This window comes from Mya arenaria, chromosome 10 (genome assembly GCF_026914265.1).
Source record: "Mya arenaria isolate MELC-2E11 chromosome 10, ASM2691426v1".
NCBI lineage: Eukaryota > Metazoa > Mollusca > Bivalvia > Myida > Myidae > Mya > Mya arenaria.
In genome coordinates, this window is record NC_069131.1 from 41,497,236 (window position 1) to 41,519,758 (window position 22,523).

General features: G+C 37.0%; 1 protein-coding gene across 2 annotated transcripts; it reads left to right on the forward strand.

Annotated features, from left to right (window-relative positions):
- The first annotated feature begins 704 nt into the window (after window positions 1-704).
- LOC128206802 (uncharacterized) lies at window positions 705-19,553 on the forward strand. 2 transcript variants are annotated; one of them, XM_052909485.1, is made up of 22 exons: window positions 705-801; window positions 5,411-5,476; window positions 5,776-8,079; window positions 8,250-8,358; window positions 8,527-8,618; window positions 8,939-9,997; window positions 10,273-10,424; window positions 10,770-10,842; window positions 10,933-11,006; window positions 11,376-11,412; window positions 11,695-11,804; window positions 12,027-12,155; window positions 12,624-12,772; window positions 13,029-13,164; window positions 13,375-13,503; window positions 13,875-13,926; window positions 14,102-14,178; window positions 14,314-14,448; window positions 15,121-15,261; window positions 15,415-15,569; window positions 17,464-17,599; window positions 18,272-19,553. In XM_052909485.1, exons 2-22 carry the CDS (start codon window positions 5,425-5,427, stop codon window positions 18,350-18,352), a joined length of 5,382 nt encoding a protein of 1,793 aa, XP_052765445.1. In that variant the 5' UTR covers window positions 705-801; window positions 5,411-5,424; the 3' UTR covers window positions 18,353-19,553. The 2 variants fall into 2 exon arrangements, with proteins under 2 accessions (XP_052765445.1, XP_052765446.1); XM_052909486.1 differs by having other exon boundaries at window positions 12,030-12,155.
- The last annotated feature ends 2,970 nt before the right edge of the window (window positions 19,554-22,523 follow it).

Sequence of the window (22,523 nt, forward strand, 5' to 3'; positions counted from 1 at the left end):
GCTTATGATACCCGTGGCGTCAGTTTACCTAAAGCGCCCATACGCAGATGATGCATGTGGCCTCTGATTACCTAAAGCGCCTATACGCAGATGATACCCGTGGCGTCTGTCTACCTAAAGCGCCTATACGAAGATGATGCATGTGGCCTCTAATTACCTCAAGGACCAACACGCATATAATACCCGTCGTATCTGATTACCTAAAGCGCCTATACGCAGATGATGCATATGGCCTCTGATTGCCTAAAGGACCTTTTCGCTTATGATACTCGTGGTGTCTGATTACCAAAAGCGCCATTATGCAGATGGTTCATGTGGCCTCTGATTGCCTACAGGACCTATACGCATATGATACCCGTGGCATCTGATAACTTAAATCGCCCGTACGCAGGAGATGCATGTGGTCACTGGTTGCCTAAAGGAATTATACGCATATGATACCTTCGGCGTCTTATTACCTAAAGCTCATAAACGCAGAGAATCCATGTGGCCTCTGATAGCCTAAAGCACCTATACGCATATGAAACAATGAGACCGATAAACTCTTTTTTTCAGTTTTAGCTCCAAAAACAATAGACAAATTATAGCATGTATTTAAAACCCTGAATCCAACATGAAGTTGTGAACTTCCTCAAAGTATGGATTTTGAGAACTGCTTATTATTAAAGGAAAACATAACAAGATATCTCACAATAAGCCTTACAATCACCTTCATTGTTCAAGTTTTAGTGGCCGTTTTAATTTCCTCATATGTGCGTATGATAAATATATTTGTGCTGCGTTTGTGGCGGAATATATAAGGTAAGATGTTTCATATTTGTGTTGTTTTATGTTCATTAATCTTATATCTTTCTTTTTAAAAAGGGGCCCTTTCCAATAAAGGATTTAGGACGTTACTACCATTATCATAAATCTGTATAAACGTCAGGAATGTCAATTTATCGACAAACGTATTTGCTTTTTGTATTTGTTTCCACGTTCAATTATTCTGACTGAAGACCGATTCACACCAGGTTGCAAAATAATGAAACTATAAAAGAAACATAATTTCAATTTACGACTCAACTCGACTAGGATCTTTATTAAAATGGCCCTTTGTATTTAACTCGTCATTGGTAATTTTGGTTGTTAAATTGTGTAGCGTACGATAGGTCAAGGTGGTCGGATTGAAAAAAAAAGATATATCTGATTATCTTGGTATGCAACAATATCACGCCCCCAACATGAATGACGCAACGCCATTGTTCCAGGACTGGTCACGCGGTGACCCCATATTTTTCCATAGTGGGTCACCAAATTTATATCGTACCAAAATGGGGTCTATTTTCCGATTCCGATGAATAAATGAAACATTTAAACATGTAAACAGGTTGTCGACGTGATATATACGTTAGGGTCACGGGTCACCTACTAACCCCGTAACTTATAATATCTTTCCGGTTCCCTGTGAAGCATGTCCATGTGTTCATTTTTAATGTGAATATATCTAAACTCCGAAATGTGTTGCATGTATATCAAAATACAAACCAATTTATCACTAAGAATACACCATCATTTTGTGGTTTGCATGATGTCGGTTTTGAAAATAATCCGACGTCTCATTGTAGGTTTCCGACGTCATTGACAACTGATCAGTATGCATGTGCATGTTGATCACCTTTGACCCCCCCCCCCCCAACACACACGCACGCACGCACGCACACAACACACGCACGCACGCGCACGCGCACGCGCACGCGCACACGCACACGCACACGCACGCACGCACGCACACACGCACGCACACACACACACACACACACACGCACACACACACACACACCGCGATCATATCTCCATCACTGTGTGTAAATTACGGAATTACTTTTCGTTTGAAACTAATTATAAATATTTAAGTTAATGTTAACCCTGATTCTTCTGAGCGTTTCGATAGCATGCTATCGATCTTCGAAGTAAATTACATGTTTTACTTGCATAAGGTCGTTGTTTCATGATTTTGTGATAAATACATTAAAAGACATCGTCAGTTAATTAATTTAGGTATGTTTTAAAAGTAAATTATTTAGCAGTGCATACCAATATTTTCAAAGAATGGCGAAAGATTGATCGTTTTTTACCATTTATGGATTGAATGTTAAGTATTACGTTTCATAATGTTTTTTCGACAACCCAATGTGTTCATTGAAGGAATGAATTGCGAGATTATTTTCATTATCGGGATGATCAGATGAAGGCAATTGCTAAATTGTAAATGCTTGGTACTCAATATTTGCATATGTATATGTTATATATGTACCTATATTTAAGACAATAATAACGGCTGTTTGATCGGCTGCAACAACAATGAAATCTCTTTTGTCTCGTCCTCGATTCAATTCGACTAATGAATCACAAACGTGGATTTTGTAGTATCAGAGTTGTTGCCTTATTTTTGAATGAAATCCAGGAATGTAACAATTACTGACATTTATACGCAGGTATCTTATGTATCATTGTGTCTTTTCATGAGACTTCAGATTCGTGTAATTTGAACTTCAGTTGTTTAAGCATGATAATATTAAGAAATTAGAGACATCGTGTTCGTACTCCATAACAATCCATTCTTGGTTATATCCTTGTTTCAATAGGACAAAAAACATTACAGTTATTCAATTTAAACGGAGACAAACAATACCAATATTACAGATTTTGACAGAGATTTAGTTGCAACAACACTCACAGAAAATCCAACTTTTTTCTTCTCTGGTTTGGAGACAATATTTCAATAATGCTATTTTACCTAAACGGACACGACCTTGAAACATTTTTTGTTTTAGCATTGTCTAGTATACAGAAAATTTAACCCTGAAATATAAAGGTAATAAGCATGTGAACTAAATTGCCTATGAGGCTATTTTGAAACAGATTCGGTAAAATTCGTTAACCATGTTCTACACACATGGACAGTTATTATTTGATTCATATAACGTATTCATATGACCGTGTTTCCATTACACTTGAACTGCATCGAATTTTTCATCAATTGCCTCTTAATTTGTACTTTTCCCTGTAGTTTCATTTTTATTAAAAAAATGCAATTTTGTTTAGCACAATATTGAACATATTCCTTAACTTTCACATCAAAAACTGAATTTTAAACAGAATGAATGTGTCAGCGCGGTAGGTTTTCTCAGTATCAAGGTTGTGAATAATAAGGTGTACATGTACTCTGACGTGAAGCTATACGTAAATTCACTGATACTAGCATAAGTTAGTTTTCTCCTGCAATTGTGCATGCCAATCTAAACTTGTACTATGTACATACGCTCGGATGACGTAGTGCACACAACATAGCATACTCGTACATGTACTCGGATGACGTAGTTCATACAAAGTAGCCCACGCGCAAAAGTATTCGAATGACTTAATATACACAACGTAGCCCACACGTACACCCTTATGACGTGGTGCACACACATGCTCACATTTACACGTACCTGTATGCCGTAGTGCACACAAAGTAGCTGAAACATACACGTACCTGTACGACGTGATGCAAACAAGGTAGCTCACACATACACGTACCTGTACGACGTGATGCAAACAAAGTAGCTCACACATACACGTACCTGTACGACGTGATGCAAACAAAGTAGCTCACACATACACGTACCTGTACGACGTGATGCAAACAAAGTAGCTCACACATACACGTACCTGTACGACGTGATGCAAACAAAGTAGCTCACACATACACGTACCTGTACGACGTGATGCAAACAAAGTAGCTCACACATACACGTACCTGTACGACGTGATGCAAACAAATTAGCTCACACATACACGTACCTGTACGACGTGGTGCAAACAAAGTAGCTCACACATCACGTACCTGAATGGCGTAGTGCAAACAAAGTAGCTCACACATTACGTACCTGTACAACGTGATGTAAACAAAGTAGCTCACACATACACATACCTGTACGACGTGATGCAAACAAAGTAGCTCACACATCACGTACCTGAATGACGTAGTGCAAACAAAGTAGCTCACACATACACGTACCTGTACGACGTAGTGCAAACAAAGTAGCTCACACATACACGTACCTGAATGACGTAGTGCAAACAAAGTAGCTCACACATAACGTACCTGTACAACGTAGTGCAAACAAAGTAGCTCACACATACACGTACCTGTACGACGTGATGCAAACAAAGTAGCTCACACATCACGTACCTGAATGACGTGATGCAGACAAAGTAGCTCACACATACACGTACCTGTACGACGTGATGCAAACAAAGTAACTCACACGTCACGTACCTGAATGACGTAGTGCAAATAAAGTAGCTCACACATACACGTACCTGTATGACGTAGTGCAAACAAAGTAGCTCACACATACACCTACCTGAATGACGTAGTGCAAACAAAGAAGCTCACACAAACACGTACCTGTATGACGTAGTGCAAACAAAGAAGCTCACACATACACCTACCTGAATGACGTAGTGCAATCAAAGCAGCTCACACATACACATACCTGGATGGCGTAGTGCAAACAAAGCAGCCCACACGAACACGTACCTGTATGACGTAGTGCAGACACAGTAGCCCTCACATACACGTACTTGTATGACGTGGTGCAAACAGAGAAGCTCACACATACACCTACCTGAATGACGTAGTGCACACAGAGTAACCAACACATACACGTACATGTATGACGTAGTGCAAACAAAGTAGCTCACACATACACCTACCTGAATGACGTAGTGCAAACAAAGTAGCCCACACATACACGTACCTGTATGGCGTAGTGCAAACAAAGTACCCCATACATACACATACCTGGATGGCGTAGTTCAAAAAAGAAGCCCACACATACACGTACCTGCACGACGAAGTGCAAACAAAGTAGCCCACACATACACGTACCTGTATGACGTAGTGCAAACAGAGTAGCCCACACATACACGTACCTGTATGACGAAGTGCAAACAGAGTAGCCAAAACATACACGTACCTGGATGTCGTAGTGCAAACAAAGTAGTCCACACATATACGCACCTGAATGGCGTATCGCATACAGAGTAGCCCACATGTACACGTACCTGGAAGACATAGTGCACACAGAGTAGTCCACAGATACACGTACCTGGATGACGTAATGCACGCAAAGTAGTCCACACGTACACCTACCTACTCGTATAAGCAGAGTTTTCTTTCCTCTCCGATGTTAATTTAAGATATGAAAATCAACAAATTACCATGTACCGGATCAGAAACAAGGTTGATACATGTCGAATCTGGTGTTAACGAGTATTCCTTAAGTAATTGCAAGCTGGCTGACTCAACTCTGGAAATACTTGTACCATATTGTCTTTGAAAATCGTACTAAATGAATGTGTTTATGCCACTTTTTAGGCCCGGACACCACAATGCGACTATTGTTGATTTGTCTACTCTGTATATTGGCGTTACTTGTTGAAGGTAAGGCCGTTTTTGAATATAGTTTAAGTGTGCCTATAACGTTTCTTTTCATATCCATTGTAAAAACAACGGTATGACCTATTGAAATGTTAACATCACGCAACAGTAGTTTTCTCTGGTCCCGTATCCTGCCAACACCGTTTATATATAGTTTAATTTATACACATATATATATATATATAAGAGCATAAACAGACAGCAAATGAAATAAACGCATTTTAAAATAGAAAGAACACAACTACGTTATATGAAGAAAAGTATTAAACAATTTAATATTCTGTGTAAAAATCTAACATTAGGTCAGGAGCTGGACTGTACTGAACCATGTAGCTGCTGTGATTTAAACGGAGCGTCCGGTTGTGGATACAACCCAGCAATAGGGCCTGACTTTTGTTTTGATGGTTGTGTTGATACAATTCACGGACACAAATGTAAGAACACATGTTCTGGGAACTGTCTCAAATGCGAACAAGTACTCGGTACCCCATGCTACGCTTGTAAAGATACCTATTTTAATACAAGTAGCCACTGTAGACAAGAGTGTTCTGTCGGGTGTGTGGACCAACTTTGTGAAGATGATGGAGAATGCAACTGTACAAGCGTTTTTGAAGGGGCAACATGTTCAACGTGCATTCAAGGCAAATATGGTGAAAACTGCACCCTCAACTGCACTTACGCGAATTGCAGATGCGCGTTCGATGATGGTTGTGATTCTTGCAAATTTGGGTATTACAATACGAGTACCCAATGTACAACACCATGCTCAAATGGTTGTGTGGATGGAGAATGCTTTGAAAACGGTAACTGCTCATGTCTTCCAAACTTCAATGGAACTACTTGTACTCTTTGTGACGCTGGGTTATTCGGGGATTATTGCAATAACACGTGTCCTAGTAACTGCACCTCGTGTGATCGCTTCACCGGAGTATGCGACGAATGTCCTAGCACAACTGTATACGGCGACTTTTGCAACATTTCTTGCAGTCAATCTTGCATCGACTCCGAATGCTCACAAAAATCTGGAACCTGCACTATCGGGTGTTTGATGAACTTTTATGACCAGCAGTGCGACAAAAAATGTTCTGTTAATTGCAAAGAAGGTGACACGAATTTAACCCAATGTGATAGGTCTGGAAATTGTACAAATGGTTGCAACGAAGGGTTTAGGGGAGATAATTGTGAAGATCCGTGCAATGTGAGTTGTGTATCATGTGATCAGACGACAGGCATATGCGACAAATGTAACATCGGTACTGTTTTTGGCGAATATTGCCAAAAGGAATGTAATAAAACATGTCTGGATTTGGAATGTAACAAGGTCTCGGGAAAGTGTTCTAATGGATGCAATGATCAATACTTTGGGGAGTTTTGTGAGATTGAATGTCCAGTCAACTGTTTACAAATTGGTAATGAGAGCCGCTGCTTTCAAAACGGAACATGCAGAAACGGTTGCATTGATGCGTTTTGGGGTGACCAATGCGATTATCCTTGCAGGACCCAAAGCTGTTTATGCACAAGCAATGAAAGGTGCGTCGACTGTAGAAAAGGGTTCTATGATACAGATACTTATTGTGAAAAACCTTGCTCTAACGGTTGCGTAAATGGTAATTGCATTGAAAACGGAAGTTGCTTATGTCTACCAAACTTTGTTGGAAGCAAATGTACATATTGCCTTGAGGGATTATTTGGGGAGCATTGCAATGAAACTTGCCCGGGTAATTGCTCATATTGTAATCGTACCACTGGTGTTTGCCAAGAATGTTCGACTAATACAGTTTATGGTGAAAATTGCAATGTTCCATGCAGTCAAACATGCATTGATTCTCAGTGTATGCAGATAACTGGCAACTGTGCCAAAGGGTGTCTACCAAACTATCATGATCTGAAATGTGACAAAGAATGCTCCGAAAAATGCAAAGATGGCGATTTAAATTCATCGCGATGCGATAGAACAGGGCGATGTTTAAATGGTTGTAAGGAAGGTTACTGGGGCAACACATGTGAAACAGCATGCTATGTGAACTGTATTTCTTGCGAACAGGATACTGGTAGCTGCAAACAATGTAACAGTAACACGATGCATGGTGAATATTGCAACAAAACATGCAGCCCAAATTGTATTGATAACAAATGCTATAAAGACAGTGGATATTGTATCAATGATTGCATTGATGGCTATTTCGGAGATTTATGCATACGTAGATGTCCAAGTACATGTAAGCCACAAAATTATCAAAAGCTATGCGATAACAATGGAGTGTGTTTAAACGGATGCGTTGATGGATATTACAAAGACCTTTGTGACGAAACTTGTATCAGCAACTGTCTTTACTGCGACCAAAATTCTGGTAGCTGCAATGCTTGTAAAGCTGTCTTTTACGGTCAATTTTGCAATATAACTTGTAGTACATCATGCATTGACCAGGAATGTTCAGTTAATGATGGGAATTGCACGAAGGGTTGCATAACTAACTATTACGGACCTCAGTGCAAAGAAGAATGCTCCGTGAACTGTAAGGACAATTACGAAGAATCACGATGTGACAAGAGTGGCCAATGCTTACTTGGATGCATCGCTGGTTTCAAAGGCATGTTCTGCACAGGTAATCACTGTTATTCGTACAAAATTTATCAATTTCAAACCTCTAACTTTGTATGATATACACAAAAATATTTAACATGTAATTTAATTGCGGCATGATGAATTTTAATATTAATTAAAATTCGTAGTAAAATCCGCTTATCGTTGTTGTTGTTTTTATATATTATTTAGATGAGTTAATTGCAACAGGAGGGTTGTCAGCAACCAGTATAGCTGTGATCATTGCAGTTGTTCTCCTATGCGTTATTGGCATAGTAGTTATGTGCTGCATTTATCGAAGGTACGGATATTTGTTTTACATATACAAACGCATTTCCTATGTAGCCTATTAAATGAATTAGTGATTAAGCATCAGTTAATTTCTAGTATCTTCATCACAATATATCTGGACACAAATACAATAATATTCTTTGCACAGTTACATGCAAATTATACACGATTTTTTCAGACGTTTGTTTCGAACAAAGCCAACGTATGAGGTTCATAAAAATATGACGGATAACATTTCATTGGACAGTGTTGAAGTCGAAAAGCGTACAGGTAAGAATATGATTCATTACTGCAAGTATTAAACTAGTGATACACTAGGCTTTATACTTAACGCATATATGAAATTTCAACAAATTCAGATTTTATGGAGGGAAAGCATGTATCATTCTTACAATACATTTTAGTTAAGTATATAAAGTAGCAACTGCCACAACAGATTTGGTTAGAACACGCAAGCAATAAGTGTAAAGTTGTTAAGTAAAAAAAAACATTATGGAAAGTGCTAAAAATAAGATATTTGGATAAGAAAGATCAAACTAAATTAAATTGAACGATGGTTGTAAATAATTGTTTTTGCTGTGAATTGTTAGCTTCTACGAAAGGCGTTTCATCAAAAAAGTCTAAGACTAATCGAAAATCCACAGACGGTATCGCCAATCCTGTATATCGGGATATTTCTGATGAGGAAACATCAGACACTACAGATATTCATGTGTCAGAACGAAAACATCAACAGGAGGACGGCTCGTTAACCAATGTGTTTTCGACGGTATGTGAAGACTTCAAACCGGAACGAGCGTGTTTGACTTTCGGAAAACATTTAGAAGAAGGTCAAGAAATGGAAAATTCTTCAATAACAACATCAGCTGAATGCTTAGGTACAGAAATGACATCAAAGATATCTAATTCTACAATAGACAGAGGTTTCGAAAATAAACCTTCGTCTCCGACTTCTTCATCATTTGCTGAAGGTGTCAGTGTGGAGAATGTGTCAACGACTAGTGATGCAACAGTCCCTTGGTCATCGATCGATGTTGCATCATTTGGCGAGTATGTGGATAAAAAAATTTCAACAGCGACTAATGGTACATCACTACAGAGAGGATTGGATTTAAACGTTTTGTCTTCGACCGACATTTCGACATTTGCTGAAGATGGGGAACGTTTGACAACGATTTCTGGTGAGCAACTAAATTTATCAGAAAAGAACGGTCTGTCCCCAACAAGTGTTTCCACATTTGCTGAAGGTTTTGATAAGAAACGTTTGGTAACATCAAGTGATACTACATATACAAACTTAGAAACAGAAATTTCGTCACCGGACAGTGTTGGCACCTTTTCTGAAGGTTTTCATGAACCAAGTTTGCTAACGTCTAGTGGTTCAACATCAGAAAGAGTAGAAATGGAACATTCGCCACTTACCGATGTTACAACATTAGCGAAAGGTTCTACTATTGAAAGCTTGCAAATGGCTGATGTTTTAATGCAAGATGGAAACATGAAAACGGAAATGTCGCAAATGAGTAGTAATTCTATATTGAATGGGAATTTAGAAATGCAAATTTCGCCAACCACCGGACAACTATCATCCGACAAACAATTGCAGATAGACAGTCCGGCACCGATTAACGTTGAAACTGCAAGCGAAGGTTTGCTTTTCTTATTTTGGTCGTAATATTTATAAAATGAAATATTACCTTCTGTTAAACGCTTAGGTTCTGTGATGTTATTAATTATCATGTACAACTCGGGGGGTTATCAGACATTATATTAGACTCTATGATACGTGTATACTCACTTTTTTCTTTAAATATCTAATCATTAGTGTCACTGGGATTAAGCGCTAAATATTAAAATAGATACGGGAAATATCAGCGTTTTTCTTCTTTTAACACCACAAATATTGTCGCTACTGCTTCTACAGTTGTAATTAAAAACAAAGAAACGGAGGAAATCGACAGTCTTGCAATGGTAAACACAACAGAGATTGTTGCTACAGATGATCAGGTTGAAGTCAGGAAACTCGGGGGCTACATTGACAAAAAAACCGAAGCGGATTACAAGGAAGAGTTTCGAGTATAACTTACTAATTTTTCTATTATTTTTGTTTCAATGAGGCTTTTTGTTAAGGTAAACGAAAACTTCCGACTATAACTTTATGAACTGGCTTTCAAATTATGAGTGTTTAATCAATAGAAACTATGTTATACATCTTTTTAGACATTTTAGCTCGCCTCAACGATAAACAATTTGAATAGTTTAGACAATATCCTCAGCTCCACGTACACATTTAAACTAACATGATAACATAAGTCCAGTTGCCGATAAATGTCGAGTCATTTAAAAGTGAAGTAATACTAGCTCGGTTTGTTTGTTTTTCATTTAACTCTGTTAAAATATTTTGGGTATTTTTGTTTTCAGAAAACGGCAACCTTCCAAAATGATACTCTTTGTACCTCTGATACACAGGTGGATAACGGAAAACAACAAAAAAGTATGTCAGTTGATCTGTAGCGCTATATGTCTATATATGTATATCATCCCATAGCGCATGATATAACATGGATGCTGTTATATTTTCCAGCCGACAATGGTGCAGTTGTTTCGGTGGACGATGCCTTTAGTGCTCCTGTCACTATTTTAGAAAAATATATTGATGTAAGTAAAGAAATAAATATTCGTTAGCAAACTGGCTACTTGGCTTGTTCATGAAGATTTCATTGTAGTCTTCGGAGAATAATGAGCACCATGCTTCACCTGTCAAAATTTTCGCAATTGATTTATTTCAGTTGTTTTTCACACTTGCAAAATTTATTTAACAAGAGTGAAATAGTATTCATTCAAATGACCAATCGCCAAAGCAATAACTGCAATTTGTTGGAATCATTTCGCGTTTGTTCGTTAATCCAATGGCAATGCAACCATATGCGTTTATTCATTAATAAAGTCAACTATTGTTATTGGTAAACTGATTGTTTGAATTACAACTGGCCGGACTAGTCAAGTGCTTATACTTTTACATTTTAGGGTCATAATAGAAAGAAAGAATACATTGCGTCGGAGGGTAAGCAATTCTATGTACAAATGCCTGTTGAAAACAGTCTTTTAAATCTCGGTGACCAGTTCGTTTAGCATAGTTGTCTTGAAACAGCATCTCGATCCTATTTCAGACTAATTAAGCTTGTTCGTTGCAAACATTTCAAAACACTTTATACACGACATTAATACAATATGTGTGACTAAGTTTTTATTTACTCACTTTCAGGAAAAAATATTTTTATCAGATAATAGTTAAGGTGTTTAACATTTTCAAACATTACCTATGTTTCTTTACTTTATTTACAAGATCCAGTGGACACGAACAACGTGGAAGATATAAGTGCATTTTGGAAGATGGTTTGGGAAGAGAAAGTTGAAAAGGTTGTCAATCTGTCTGAGGCTGTAATTGGCAAACACGTAAGTATATCTATATGAACAGTTTATATTTAATTTGTTTATATTAAATTTGAATTATAACAATTCTACTTGTTATGTGTTTTTATACATGGAAAATGTAGACTTTTGCTGGATTTATTGCCGACAATGCCAATAAATTTAAAACTTGTCCTGTTTTACTTCTTGTTCACAAAAAAAATGTACTTCAATATAACATATGGTAACATTTCTACGGACCATAAGCAGGAAGGCGAATATGTACACTATTGGCCAGATCCAGATTCGTTCAAGAAATTTGGAAAATTCCAAGTTACTTCTACATCAGAAGAAGAATACGCTGATTACACAAAGCGAGTTTTCAAAATTACGAAGGTTAGTCAATATTTAAAAATATAAATGTTTTTGTTTTGGTGTGTGAATACATTTCATAGTTCAAACTGACAGAGAGTATGTATGTGTTTTTGTTTAAGATTGTGTCAAATTTAACTCTTTTTTTGAACGGATAACTCTTTCGCCGAATTTCGTTAATTTTCCTAAAGTTGTGTTAATTAACTAAAAGTAAAAATAGCCCTTTTTACATAGACTCGCGATTATCAAATATAGTTATTTTAGATACATTATGTAACAGTAATACATTTAACTAAGCATATGTTCTGTCCAGTACAGAAATAGCTAGAATGCCATAACAGGTCTTTATCGAAGACTATCTAATACATTGTCTACATGCTGGACTCGTAAACTTTACGAGTACGCCTAACAGAGGACGCTGAGGATATCTCTGAACATGCGCACATCACAAGTCATGCTTACAAATATATTTCGATTTACGTTTTACTGCAGGGCTCCAAGGAAAGGACTGTACACCAGTTTCACTATACATCATGGCCAGAAAAGGGTGTCCCAGATGACGTTACATCTGTAGTAGATTTTCGGGAGAAGGTGTTGAATGCTCCATCCAAACTGAATGGGCCAACAATTGTTCAATGCAGGTATTTTGGCCGTCTTAAAAATGTTCAACCTCAGTGTAAAGAATGGTGAAACGGTTTGAACCAGTTAATCCGGAGTGTAAAATTGACATCGGGCTTCACAAATACTGTATACATGAATTAATATGAATGGGTTTCATTGCAAATAACTGCTTTGTTTTAAATAAAACATGAAACTAGTGTCTCGAGAATTTCTGTTTGCGTGCTTATCCCTTTACCCTTATCAACCATTGTATTGCTGTATGTTCTGTGTTTGCAGGAAAGGTTTAGGGCCAATTGGAACTTATATTGCCCTTGATATCTTGACCAAAAAAGGCGAAAGCGAAGGCACTCTTGATATACCAGGATGTGTGAAAACCCTTCGGCAAAAGCGGCAAAATCTTATACAAACACCGGTACTCTCTTGAATATGTTTTATTGAAATTAGTATTTCTTTGAAAAAAAAAGAGTAGACATTTACTGTAAAGCAATCCCCTTGATTGGAATTTGGTTTATTGTGTAAATATCTTGATCAGTGTTCTTGCTTAGTATAAAGGGAAGTCAGATTTATACTGAAAAATATCATGCCTCTCAAAAAATGTTTTGGTATGAAATTGCTATAACAGGAACAGTATCGCTATCTGCACAAGACTTTGGCACACTCTCTAGCGGCTAAGAGTATTACAGTGTCTGGAGACAAGTTCCCGAAGTACGTCAAAGACGCACGGAAATCGGAATTAAAACAGCAGTTTGAGGTACGGAACAGATAAAACATATAAGTTTTAGAACCATGATACACGTATTAAAGAACCAGAAAGTTGTGTCTATACTAAGCTATCAGAAAAAACAGCTGCGAATGATATTGCATTGAGAAAAGCAATTCGTGTTTTTGTATAGAATATAATTCAGTTCACATACGTGTACTAATAAATACCATGGACCTTTTGGTCTATGAACGGGAAAGCAGTACTAAATCAGGTCGTTCTATAATTAATTTTGAAAGATTAATTATTGATTTCTTTTGTATGGTAGTGTATTACTCTGAGTTTTATAGAAAAAAAACATAACAAAATGCCAGTAGCGTTAGTTGTTACTTGAATCAGTTTGTGAACTCTCTTTATTTTAGCAACTACAACAAAGTTTTAAACCGGACAGTGAAGAGGTTCAAAAGAAGGAAGGTAAACACTTTAATCATTCAGATTCATTGTATGCGTTTGTATTTAATAAGGAAGAAAAAACAAACCCTGTTTACGACAGTAACCATACATACAGTTTAAGGACAAAATAGCTATTTATAACGTTTTGTCTCGAGTAGCATTCCCTTCCGTGCTTTATTTTGTACTTTTAACCTAGGTGAGGAAAACAAAAGAAGACTTCATTTTAGCGTGATACCAGATGCATCAGATTATGTAAACGCGAAGTTCATTGATGTGAGTATATTTTAACGCGATATAAACACATTAATATGAATTTGAAATAAGAATATTGTTTGAACATGTATATATTTTCCCATATACATTTAAGAACAAAAAAGAACGGTCCGTTTAAGCATGTACATGTTACAGGGTTTGCGAGTCAAGAGGCGATATCTTATGTCACAGACTCCGCTTCCGGAGACGGTCGGGGAGTTTCTCACTCTTGTTATTGAGGAAAACATTTCATGTATTGTTAGCTTTGAAGTAGAGAAAGAACTTAAGAAGGTAATACAACCATTTCCTCATTCTGAAAAGCACGTAGTGTTGATAAGTCTAACATATGTCAGTATTAGATAACATTTTCTGAACGCCTTGTTTATTTTACTCACTTTCGATTGGGCCTACAACATCAGCTACACAATACAAAATCAACAACAAAAGTAGCATCAGCAACAACAACAACAACAACGACAGTGTTCTTTATTTGGTATAACGGCGATTTTTATATCGCAACAACCATGAACAAAATATCCGATTACATTGTGAAGGATCCGAATGTTATTTAGGAATACTATGATTACAACACAATATTTATTAGCACAGGAACCGTCCAACCCCGTTGGCTCGAAATATCACGGACCGGTCAAGATACTTCGAGCCTTAAAAAAATCGAGCCAAGCGGGAAAGCTTAGATTCAGTTAATAAAATCGGGTCTTTACATCCAGTTCGAGCCAAAGTGGAAATCGAGCCAAAGGAGTTCGAGCCAACGGGGTTCGACTGAATAGTCACTCATAACAACCTACAAATAATAAAACAGTTTATACTAGCCGGTTTGTATGAACCATGATACTGTTGTGTATGGATTTATATTGAAGGACTTGTGAACCGTATAAATTAAATCGTTCTTTTTGTAAGTTTACATGTACTTTCATTTATATTTCTTTATGCTATCTGCAGACTGATGGTATATATTTCCCTGGCTGCGACATGGATGCTTTAAAGAAGGGCGATTTTGAAGTAACTTGTACAAACGAGCAAGACACAAATGGCTCCTTTATGACAAGATCTTTAACTGTAAAATCAGGCGTTTTACAGCAGGTATAAGTTGGATGTAATTAACAGTTAGACAGTTGTTTTATGTTTGAAAGTATTAAAGTCTTTTGGTAACAAAACGACGTGATTTGACACATGATTTTTAACTACACTATTATAATTATTAAATACATGTGTAATAGTTTCCGTTTATTCCAGAATACCGACGAGAAGCCGATTCCTCATTATCAGTTTCTGAAATGGGATATGCAAAAAAATGTTCCAACGTCGGCTGCAGAATTTCTGTCATTTATGAAGTTCGTCGAGGAAACGGCAAACAAACAAAACAGAGGGCCAATACTCATCCATTGTTTGTATGTACCACCCATCCATTGTTTGTATGTACCACTCATCCATTGTTTGTATGTACCACTCATCCATTGTGTGTATATATACCACATTGTTAGTTTGAACCACTCATCCATTGTGTGTTTGTGTGTGTGTACCACTCATCCATTGTTTGTATGTACCACTCATCCATTGTTTGTATGTACCACTCATCCATTGTTTGTATGTACCACTTATCCATTGTTTGTATGTACCACTCATCCATTGTTTGTATGTACCACTCATCCATTGTTTGTATGTACCACTCATCCATTGTTTGTATGTACCACTCATCCATTGTTTGTATGTACCACTCATCCACTCATCCATTGTTTGTATGTACCACTCATCCATTGTGTGTATGTACCACTCATCCATTGTTTGTATGTGCCACTCATCCATTGTGTGTGTGTACCACTCATCCAGTGTTGTATGTACCACTCATCCGTTGTTTATGTGTACCACTCATCCATTGTGTGTATGTACCACTCATCCATTGTTTGTATGTACCACTCATCCATTGTTTATGTGTACCACTCATCCATTGTTAGTTTGAACCACTCATCCATTGTGTATGTGTACCACTCATCCATTGTGTGTATGTACCACTCATCCATTGTTTGTATGTACCACTCATCCAGTGTTTGTGTGTACCACTTATCCATTGTTTGTATGTACCACCCATCCATTGTATGTATGTACCACTCATCCATTGTTTGTATGTACCACTTATCCAGTGTTTATATGAACCACTCATCCATTGTTTGTATGTACCTACCATCCATTGTTTGTATGTACCACTTATCCATTGTTTGTATGTACCACTCATCCATTGTTTGTATGTACCACTCATCCATTGTTTGTATGTACCACTCATCCATTGTTAGTTTGAACCACTCATCCATTGTTTGTATGTACCACTCATCCACTGTTGTTTGAACCACTCATCCATTGTTTGTTTGAACCACTCATCCAGTGTGTGTGTGTACCACTCATTCATTGTCCGTGTATACCACTCATCCATTGTTTGTATGAACCACTCATCCATTGTTTGTGTATGTACCACTCATCCATTGTGTGTGTATGTATCACTCATCCATTGTTTGTATGAACCACTCATCCATTGTTTGTATGAACCACTCATCCATTGTTTGTATGAACCACTCATCCATTGTGTGTGTATGAACCACTCATCCATTGTTTGTGTATGTACCACTAATCCATTGTGTGTGTATGAACCACTCATCCATTGTTTGTATGTACCACTCATCCATTGTTTGTATGAACCACTCATCCATTGTTTGTATGTACCACTCATCCATTGTGTGTGTATGAACCAGTCATCCATTGTTTGTGTATGTACCACTAATCCATTGTGAGTGTATGAACCACTCATCCATTGTTTGTATGTACCACTCATCCATTGTGTGTGTATGTACCACTCATCCATTGTTTGTGTATGTACCACTCATCCATTGTGTGTGTGTGCCACTCATCCATTGTTTGTGTGCACCACTCATACATGGCCTATGTGCTTCACTCATCCATCGTTTGTATGTACTACTCATACGTAGTATGAATGTTGATTGTACCACTAATGTGAAATTAAAAATAAGTTGAATGATATAATGAAAGCATTCCGTAAACGGGTTAAAATGTAATTTTATAGGAGTTCGAGCCATGTTTCGCTTAATAATATCATAACTATTTGTTTGCAATTAGATCTATCTTGAGATGTATTTTGAATGGAATGGGGAACATGAATGAATTTCCGTGAAAAAAAATGATATGGATATGGTAAAAATAATCAGAAAAAGTGTGGAATGAAATTTAAAATTTGACATCTAAAATTACTATGGTATTGACTTGTTTTCTATGCAGTGACGGCGCCAGCCAGAGTGGTCTCTTTGTAGCTGTATCCCTGGCAATACAACAGATGTCAGAGGAGCACGAGGTCAGCATTGTTAGTGCTGTCAAAAAAGTGAAGGCCGCGAGGACAATGTCTATACCAAACCAGGTAACAGGTTATTAGTTCTTTAAACTTTAAAGCACAACAATGACTATATGTATTCATGATAAAATTTATAGGATTCACAAACTACATTTTAAAAAGGAAGTATCGGATTGATTGAAATTCTTGAGTGATTAAGTGCAACACCGTCAGATCAATAATACAAGGAAATCAACAAGGACAGACCCAGTACGGCAGTAGTCGTAACATCAAAATATAAGCCCTGTTGAGAGGCACAAGGCAAGGGCCAAAACGACAGTAAACTAGAGACACAAATGTACAAACAACACACCACAAACAAACCACAACACAACAACATTGCCCAGACACAAAGAAAGTAAAAGATGGTATTTCGTATCAATGAAGTGGAATATAAATGAGTATTGTCTTAACGTATACATAATGTCAAACGGCATAATTACGATAAGAACATAACAAAGAGAGATAATACTGCTTGAGGCAATTGCTTCAAAATCGTTGTACAGTACCACTCGGTTCAATCGGCGAAAGTTTAATGTCTATCATTTTGGCATTTTGGATACTAATCATTATTATTAGAAAAAAAGCAGCTTGGAGCCCTTGCGTAAGTGGAAATATGTTGGACTTGTATAAGTGAGTATTAATTGACGGTATTAAAGACGATTAAGTTAAATTAAACGTGTTCATCTCGTATTACAGGCGCAGTTTGATTTCTGCCACGACTGTGTGCTGGAATATCTCAAGGCATCGAAAGCAGATCGGGACACAAGGAAGAAATGAACTATGTATCAGTGACGTTGCAATTTGAGCATCAACTATCAGCTGACTATGTGTACCAGATTGAAAATAACATTTTAATGTTCATTGTATTATTAATCTGTATTTTGATTTTATTGTAAACTAATGACGCTTTTTTGTATGCAATCATTTATATAGCGTTTTTTTTACCGTTTTCAATAACATACGGATATCTGTACAGAGACGCCTTTCTGACGTCCCATATCACGCCGAGTTCGGTGTATAAACACGTATACGTCCTGTCCACGTGATACAAGCCGTGAGAAAAGCGTCCTTTCGAAAGATGCCTTTATTTTGATTGTTCGTAGTTTTACCCTCCCGGAAAGGAATTCATAATTTAGTGGATATCTTAAAAACATGACATCAATCAATCGTAACAACTCGGCCGTTTCCGGTAGGCTTCGAGATAGTGTCCGAGTTGTTCCGATTGAACCTAAATAAACAACCGTATCTACGGAATCAGAAAAAGACAGTACCGTTTTCAGCTGTGTTCGCTGTTGGATAGGGAAGTGGGAAATGATATAAATGGTATAAAGGGCATACATTAAAAGATTGTCACATGTTATACTTGTCTATAAGTAGTAAAACCGTGTTAAATTTAAGTTGTATACATGTGAGGCCTTAAATGTATAACACATTTGAACTTGAAATATTGAACAATGGACACTAAAACATTTGATGAATGCTATATGTATGTATTTTATTTATTGACGGTAACACACAATGCTATTAGACTTATTTACAAGATGGCCGACATCAAACAGAACAATAGCAACGCAAAGAGAAAAACAAAACACGCGCGCGCGCACACATACACACACGCGCACACGCACACATACACATACGCCCGCACACACTCACAGAGACGCGCACACACACACACACAACACATACGCACACGCGCACAGGAACACACCCCCACACACACACACACACACACACAACACACACAAGCACACACACACACGCCCACACACACACACACACACACACAACACACACGCACACGCACACACAATAAATTTTTTTATCGTATATAATCTTATATAGTTTTTACATGTTTGTATTCCTAAAGGAATTTAATCATGGTATATAATCTTACATATAGTTTGACATGTATGTATTCCTATACAGTATAATGCTTCTGTTGTACCAAAAATCGTAAATAAATTAATATTGTTAATACCAACTTTAGTTCGATTTCGACCACTAATGCACTCCTTGATAAAAAGTGAGTCAATTTAGAGTTGCCTTAGCAGGGTGACCTAGTGATATAGCTACTTATTAAACTGCTGAACGCAGAAGTTTCTTGTGAAAGACATGTACATATAGTGAATGAGGTAAAGTTTAAGGCTGTAATGCGAAAGATTTTGAGTTTTATTCAAAACATATCTTCTATCTGCTTTTAATTGTTATCTATTTTTCCATGTCCATTAAAAAAATTCAAACATTTTTTAACGACATCCTCGCACTAGTGATTTGAAATACAAATAAATGGTTTTTGATAAAAACTTTGAATTTTCCATGACGCTCACAGGCATTTTGTGAGATGGCTACGGGTATGTACTGAATTTACGACATTTAAAGGTGGGGAAGAGAAATGAGGCTATGATTACGAACAGTCTGAAGTCCAAGTCTACACTCAGACTCAGAAAAGCCTTTTTATAAACGAAGAATCATTTTTAATCCATATATTATACAAAAATGTATGGCAATAATAGTAAAACATTTAAATAGTAATATATTCCGTCAAAATTAACCACCAATGCTTTGATAGAAGGAAAATTACAATGAAATGAAGTTTTGCCATAATGAATCTTAAGTCTGAACTCAGAGTTAAGACTGTTCGTTATCATCGCCCAGGTCGCTATCGCCACAGCTATGACACCATCTGCTTAAAAGATTTAAATTTTACAATTATGAGCTATGATTGAAATAAGCAATTTACCCATTCTGTGGAATGGCCCGAATATATATAAATGTAAAAGTACATTCACGGCTCAGTGCATGAAAATCGGACTAAAGTAGTTAATGTTTTGTTTAGAAAATGTATTTGTTTATTAATATATGCAACAGGGTCCTGAAGGCCCTCTATTGCTCACCTGATCCAATTCAAGTGTGAAATAAGTGTTTTCAGGGCGAGGCCAATTTTGACAGGGGGATGGAATTAGTGTTTTTCAGGGCGATTGAAAATGCAATGACAGGGGTCTTAATTAAAAGAAATTCAGGACTAGTTTTCAATGATACATGTTAAATATTAAATTTGAGGGTATTACATTTTGAGATCATTTGTAATGTCAGTCTGGTGGTCTGCTACCTTAGAAGGGACAGTGTGTGTATACCACGTGATAAATTACGTCATTTATGCTATGTCGGAAGGCAGCATTTAGCTTAAAATGAACACTTAAATCAAGATAACTTTTCTTTTACACCACCATTTTAAATGAAACAAAGGGCAGTCTATGCCGCTTTAAAAGCCCCACATTTGTTTTATTACCGAAGTTTGATAAGGTCATTAGTTTCATCAAACACTTCGATAAACCTGTTTCCAAAATCATGTTTTGACAGTGCTCCGTCAGCCGGCCGTTTTGTGCGAAGGTTTGTCGAAGTGTTTAAAGGAATTAAACTCGCAATCAAACTCTGTTAAAAGGCCGAAGGCGGGGCCCCGTAGACTGCGCTTTGTTTCATTTAAAATGGTGAAGAAATAGTGTAGTTATCTTTGTTTAAAGTCTTTTTTCAAATCAAAATATTGACTTCCGAAGTAGCATTTATGACGCAATTTATCACGTGGTATACACACACTGAGGGATGCGTACTTGTCTGTGTTTGTACATTTTTATTTTCTGTTCTTGTTATGGTTTGAGTATAAACATGAAAATTGTTTCATTTAATTCAGAAAGTATTTTAGCAGTGAGTGTGATTAAAACACTTGTTCTACATGAAAATGCACGAAACATTGAAAAGTTATAATACATGCTTCTGACTACATCATGGAAGGACTTTTTTATTAAATTAGAGAGTATATTTTCAATAAATTTGCATATAATCATGAGGTATGGAAACAAAACATTTATACCTGCTGGAATTAAAAAATACATTACTTAGATCCTTCCTAGTGACCAAGTTTTTTTTTAATATCACGGATGACCCTGTTGCAAACCTTACGTTGCTGTAATAAGTACATTCTGACCAGGTTTCATATAGATAAAGTAGAAAATATGGCCTCAACAGTGTTTTAACAATGTTTTCTATGATTTGACTTCGTGACCTAGTTTTTGAACTCGGGTTACCCAGTTTCAAACTTGACATAGACTTCATAAACACAAACATTCTGACATAGTTTCATGATGATCAAAGAGAGAATGTAACCTATACAGTGGATACAAAGTTTTTCTATGAATTGACCTAGTGGCCCGGTTTTTGACCTCTGATTACCCAGTTTCAAACTCTACCTAAAGATCACCAAGAATAACATTCTGATCAAGTTCCATGAACATATGGTCATAAATGTGGCCTCTAGAGTGTTAACATCCTTTTCCTATTATTTGACTTGGTGACCTAATTTTTGGCCGCACATGACCCAGATTCGAACTTGGCCTTGAGGTAATCAGTATAAACATTCTATCTAAGTTTCATAAAGATACAGTCATAAATGTGACCTCTAGAGTGTTAACAAGCTTTTCCTTCAATTTGACCAAGTGACCTAGTTTTTGACCGCACATGACCCAGATTCGAAATTGACCTAGAGATCATAAATATTAACATTCTAACTAAGTTTCCTGAAGATACAGTCATAAGTGTGACTCCATAGTTTTAACAAGTTTTTCCTTTAATTTGACCTGGTGGCCTAGTTTTTAACCCAAGATGACCCAATATCAAACTCGTCCAAGACTTTATTAAGGGTAACATTCTGACCAAGTTTCATTAAGATTGTGCCAAAATCGGGACCTCTAGAGTGTTAACAGTCAAATTGTTGACAACGGACGACTACGACGGACGACGGACACAGGGCGATCACAATAGCTCACATTGAGCACTTCGTACACACATGTCTGTTGCATGTAGTAGCAAAAATGTAAAACTAAATGCAATTATGTTTTTTATTAAGTTATCTTCAACAGTCACAGCAACATACGAATTTTTAAAAAGGTTT